The sequence below is a fragment of the Mirounga angustirostris genome, unplaced genomic scaffold (genome assembly GCF_029215605.1).
Source record: "Mirounga angustirostris isolate CCGP_5_RB_7025 unplaced genomic scaffold, mMirAng1.0.hap1 SCAF_3, whole genome shotgun sequence".
Taxonomy (NCBI): domain Eukaryota; kingdom Metazoa; phylum Chordata; class Mammalia; order Carnivora; family Phocidae; genus Mirounga; species Mirounga angustirostris.
This window is the reverse complement of record NW_026991711.1, coordinates 180,481,817-180,487,816: the sequence shown is the minus strand read 5'-3', so window position 1 is coordinate 180,487,816 and position 6,000 is coordinate 180,481,817. Positions and strand designations below refer to the sequence as shown.

Below are 6,000 nucleotides of genomic sequence, written 5' to 3'. Positions count from 1 at the left end.
AGCAGGGATAGGTTGTTTCTGAGATATCATGGCAGGATACAATTCTTCCACAATTAAAGGATTAAATGTAGGCATAAAACCTAGATTTATGGCTGCCACATTGCTTTGAATTACTCCCACGAATTTTATGTTCTCTAATTCATGCTATGTGACCATTTTAAGTGTAGAAAACCATCTTAATCAGCACTGATTTTTAAATGCTGACAGCAGAGAATCTGTGTAGTCAAAATCAAAATAGAAAGGAGGCATCAGGAAGGGTTAGAGAAAGGGAGAACAGAATGCTGTCGGAAATAAAGTAGATTAAGAACAGAATTTTTAAAGTAAAAAATTCCCCTTCAAGTGGATTGGCTAGGCCAAGAAAATTCCCCGAACTCCTTTTTCAAAACAAGTATTTCAGGAATGTCAATTCAAGTTTGACTTTATTTATAGAGATTTTTTTAAAAAACAAAATAGTAGAGTTTTAATATCAGAAACTTTTTACATCTTTATTCTTCAAATTCGATGTCAAGTTACAAATAAATAGTCCATACCATGTGGCTATGTTGCTTCTTTATGATGTACACTTCAGGCAGAAAACAGCAATAACCAAGAATACATCAAAAATGAACTCGCAGTGAATAACCAATTGTTAAGTGTAGAGAAAAGACGCATTACATTTCAGTGTGGTCCAGTATGTACACTGTTTTAAGTGGATCCCCTTTAAAACATCACAGATGCATGTAATTCTCTTACAAAATAAAGAACTCACACATCAGGATTTCAAGTTTTAAAGTATCACAGGGAATAATTGCTTTAAAAACTGTAAATAATCTTGTGTATTTTAGCAGCAAAAAAAAATATTCCAGGGTAATCTTTAAATATTGCTGAAAAAATTGCAAGCTTTAGAGAACACCATGGGTATCAGATTCATTACTTAAAAAACAAAGTAGTACTTATAAAGAAGAGACCACTTTAGGTTTTGTTCTGCTGTTGGTAAAATAAAGTTGAAGCTAAAAAATCCCAGCCCAGGGTGGGGGGAAGCCTGCCAGAGAGAAGAGCGGAGGTAGCCGCCAGTCAGGCTCTAGACTTACTGTCACGGGAAAAGGCCGAGAAGTCTTATGTAACTTATTTCCACAGAACAAGTTCTTAGGAATTCTTTTGAGGATCTATAGTCTATTTTCAGATGTATTAGATTTAGCAACTGACCGACATTCTTCTAAGTTTTCCTCCCCAAGCGTCTTCTGGCTAAACCAGTATTTTAATAAAATCATCGTTGTTGGGTGGTGTTTTGGTTTTGGTTGTTAAACCAACTGTTTCTTTTGAAAGATTAATAGGAAAAGATACCATTTTTCAAGTCATTAAAGATGGCCTGGGTCAGAGAGTAATTTGTTTGAAAGGGGATGATACTTTATGTAATAGTTTCATACTCTGCATGACATCTGACACGTGGCATCTAAGATTTTAAGACTGAAAGGAATTCTAAAAAATGAGAAAAATGGAATTAGACGCAAATTACATCAGCCTTATTGGATGCTTCTGAAAAGAAACAACTTGTATCCACAATCAGTGGTAAACTGTCACTGTTTCAAGTCACCATTATATTGTTCTCTCTCCTTTGAACACTAAACCTTCTTTTTCTAAATATAACTTCTCAAAAATCATTTGGAAGCAAACGATTATTCTAAAGAGAAAGCATCAGAAACAAATTCTCCACCCACCCTGACTTAATCTTTACATCACAACATCCTGACAGAGAAGCGGTTTACTTTCTTTGTTTTACTTCTTGGCAGTTTTCCCAAACTTTATGAAAATTTAAACTATGACAAGGAGAAACACATTAAAAACATAATGCAAATATACAGAAATACAAGAAATACTCAAAACCGAACACCATATTGTGGTATCTCCAAATATGGTCTGTGCACAAATGACCAAAAGCTACAGGGCCCTGGGTCTCAGCACTCCCACTATCCTGCACAGATCTACATTCTTAACTTTGTTTTTGCCTTTTGATGCCTAAACCAACTAAGAATCAAGAAAATAACTGACAGGACATTAAGAAAACATGGTATCTACGATTTTTTTAAAGTCTTGATTTGAACACATCTTCACTGGAGTGCAATATTACTCTTGATAATGCTCAAATAACAAGACAAGCAACACGTATGAAAAGACTTACTATGTACCATACAAGCAGTGTGTTTAGAATCATAAATAACTTCCACAGTAACATAAAAACCTACAAATTAAATCTTAACTACTTCAGTATAAAGTTAAATTCTCATTATCTTAGTAAGAATGCCAGTATCAGAAGCATTCTCCATGTTTCTGTATTCTAGCGTAGAAAGGTTCTGTTTAGAAAGGATAAGGTGCTTTTTTAAATAAGTTGCCAACACACACACACACACACACACAACCAGTGCGAACTATCAAGAGAAAAAATCCTCATTTTGAAATGCGATAGATTACACATCTAGACTAAAAGCATCGGAGTGGATAGAATATCTTTCCATGACTGAGGTGCTGTAAATATAAACATTAATAAAGAACAGCTTTCTATCCTTTGCTTCTTAAATCCCACCCTAACTTTTAGAACTGCTTCCAACTTTAAAAAAAAGTTTGGACATTTTCATAGTTCAAAGCTAACGAGAAGACCCTGAATACCCTGAGGGTAAGCTACTGGAGACTACCCACTGGTGCTACATTTGCTGTGTTTTCTTGTTTACTATTGAACATAACCCTCTAGTGCTATCTTGTTTCATGCAGCACCAACCAAACTTCCATTTTTTCCCTAATAAAAAATAAATATATATAGAAGACGCTGTCAGGCATATATTCACAAGGTCTCAATTTCTTAAAACATAAGTACGGGTATATTTATTTCTCTCAAATGCATACAAGACAATAATTACACAGCAACAAATCTTTTGTTCAACAATGATTTGATTCATAAGCGTTTGAATTTACATAATTTCACATCCATACCCTTGCATTTTTAAATACTGTAAGTACAAAAGCCCCCCAAATAACCAATTCTTATATTTCCTATTTATCCCTCTATACATCCGAACTTTAAAAAGTTACAAACTGAACATTATACAGAACATATAAATCATGTTTAAAAACTTGAGGTTTTAAAATCACTGTTCCCCAAAATGATTCAGAAAGTCCTCATGCTGACAAGTGCAGTCCTAGGTGGTAAGGTAAGTTGGAAAGGGGGAGAGAAAGAAGAGACAGACACCAGTTTGCTGTCTTAATGTTTTACTAATCCTGTCAGTAAAAACGGCGACGTCATGAGAAGTAACAGTTTAGGTTTACTATGAGGAACGGGGTTTGCCTCACAGTTGGAGACATGCACTTCAAGTATTTTCCTATTTGATCTGAGCTCCCTGTAGCAAACGATGCTGAAAGAGAAGAACTATTTTCTTCCATACATTCGCTCAATGTCCGCCTGGTAATGTGTTTTAAGCTCTTTACGTTTCAGCTTGAAGGCATCTGTCACCAAACCAGTTTCAGGGGTCCACGGTTCTGGGCTCAAACGAATTTTTACTGGAATTTCGAATTTTTCTAGACTCGCTGAGACAGGGGAAGGAAAAAAAATGTAAATGCAGAGGCATGAAAAATGTACAATTAAAATTCTTAGCAAATAGTAAACTTTTCTAGTCTTAGAGCACCCATCAAAATGCACAAACATCCCATGAATCTCACTTCTAAATAATCCATCCCTCAAAAATGCTACAAGTAAAAATATATAGAGATATGTATGAGAATTGTAATAGCAAAAAAACGGTTTTAAAAAATCTACATGGCCATCAATAGAATGGGTTAGATTCAGTTATGATGTAGGCATAAAATGGAATATAATTCAGTCATTAAAAATAAGATCTATGGGGCGCCTGGGTGGCTCAGACGGTTAAGTGTCTGCCTTCGGCTCAGGTCACGGTCCCGGGGTCCTGGGATCGAGTCCCACTTCAGGCTCCCTGCTTATCTCCCTCCGCCTGCTGCTTCCCCTGCTTGTGCTCTGTCAAAAATAAATAAAATCTTTGGGGGGAAAAAAAAAAAATAAGATCTACATGGTACGGTGTGTGAAGATATTTGCAATATATATTATTAGGCTTTTAAAAAAAAAAAAGGGTTTTTTTAAATACCAGATAAATTATACGCATCTAGATGTGTAGGACAAGTATACACCAAACTATAAGCTGTTTACCTCTAGGAGCTAAGATCCACGATTAAGGAAAAGCAAATGCCACACACCTATTTGTTTTCAGTTTATTTTAAGGAGATTACTTTAGAAACTAAAAAATAATAAAGTTTAAAAAGAATCTTGTCATTGAACCAGAATATTCAGCATAAGCTTTGAGGACAGAATGTCGGCTCACTATCGTGTTCCTATACACTGCTGGGTACCAGCAGATTCTCAATAGCAGAGGGTTGGAGACGGGGAGAGGGATGGAGACAGGGAGAAAAGGGAGAGGTTTTTCCAGCATTCATTCAACAAATATTTATTGAAAAAAATTACTGTGTGAAGTGCTGTACTAAACATTCTTAAACACTCTTTAAAAAACACAAGAATAGTTTCTGTTCTCAAGTGGAATAAAATCTAACAATGACAAACAGGTAACCATGTAGCCATGATCACACACACACGCACACGCACACGCACACTTGCTCACTCAACTGAAGGTGTCAGTACCTTGGGAGCAAAAGGGGTATATTAACTCTAACTTATAAACATAGCCACAACAAGGTTTTCTCTCCAAAGACTGAAGCTATTTCAGGAGTGCTCCCCTAGAGGGAAAACCACTGTGAGCAAAAGCAGCAAGGCCTGGACCTCAGGACTTATGGAATAGTTCCTTTCTGTTCTGTTGTGTTTATATGTTAGAGCAAGTATTTTTTTCTTCCCTTTTATTCTCTTATCTATAATAATAGGTATTAATAAGCTAACTGCATACAGAATAAGAGCCAAAATCGCTCAAGAGCTCTGCATCCTCTTCTGCAAAAAAGGTCACTGCATTTTCAGCTGTGTGCTAGGCAGCTTTACTGCATTAGGCAGGAGCCTTTGTTACTGTCCTTACTTAAAAATCAACTATGTTCTCAGGAGATGTACATGGGTGCCAAGCGGACAAGCGATGATGGACTGGGAAGTCAGTTTTGTGTATCAGCTGGGCTAGGCTGGAGTTCCCAGGTACTCAAACACTAATGCAGGTGTTGCTCTGAGGATATTTTGTAGACAGAGGATTATGTCTATAACCAGTTTACTTTATGTGAGGAAAACTGGCCTAGATCATCTTAGTGGGCCTGGTTTGGCCAACTGAAAGGCTGTAGGAGCAGAGCTGAGGTGCCCCCAAACAAAAAGCAATTCTGCCTGTGGTCGGCTGCTGCCAGCAGGCTGCCCTCCCGATTTCCAGCTTTGCCTAAGGCAGCCCCCAAAATCACATAAACCAATTCTTCACACTGAGTCTCTCTATATACTACTAATTCTGTTTCTCAGGTGTAAACCTAATACAGATTTTGCCTAAGAATGAAGTTGGATCCCTTCTTCACATCATATGAAAATGAACTCAAATGGACCAAGGAGCTTTTAAATATAACAGCTGAAACTGTAAAATTCTTAGAATAAAAAATAGGGTGTATCTTTGTGATAGATTAGGAATGGTTTCTCAGATAGGATACCAAAAGCACAAGCAACAAAAGAAAAAAAAAACCTACCTTTTGTAATTCAAAGGATACCATCAAAAAAGTAAAAACACAACCCACAGAATGGGAGAAAATATTTACAAATTGCCTATCTGGTAAGAGCCTTGTGTCTAGAATATATAAAGAACTTGCACAATTCATTAATAAAAAGGCAACCCCATTTAAAAAATGGGCAAAGGGGCACCTGGGTGGCTCAGTCATTAAGCATCTGCCTTCGGCTCAGGTCATGGGATCGAGCCCCACATCGGGCTCTCTGCTCGGCGGGAAGCCTGCTTCTCCCTCTCCCACTCCCCCTGCTTGTGTTCCCTCTCTCGCTCTGTC

General features: G+C 37.1%; 1 protein-coding gene across 5 annotated transcripts in view; it reads right to left on the bottom strand.

Annotated features, from left to right (window-relative positions):
• Positions 1-447: 447 nt before the first annotated feature.
• The window catches only part of ACSL3 (acyl-CoA synthetase long chain family member 3), a 73,174-nt gene continuing 67,621 nt past the window's right edge, over positions 448-6,000 (bottom strand). For all 5 annotated transcript variants that reach the window (XM_064587145.1, XM_064587143.1, XM_064587144.1 and 2 more), the window contains one exon: positions 448-3,555. In XM_064587145.1, coding sequence (XP_064443215.1) covers positions 3,398-3,555 — 158 coding nt within the window. In that variant the 3' untranslated portion in view covers positions 448-3,397. The remainder of the gene's footprint in view (positions 3,556-6,000) is intronic.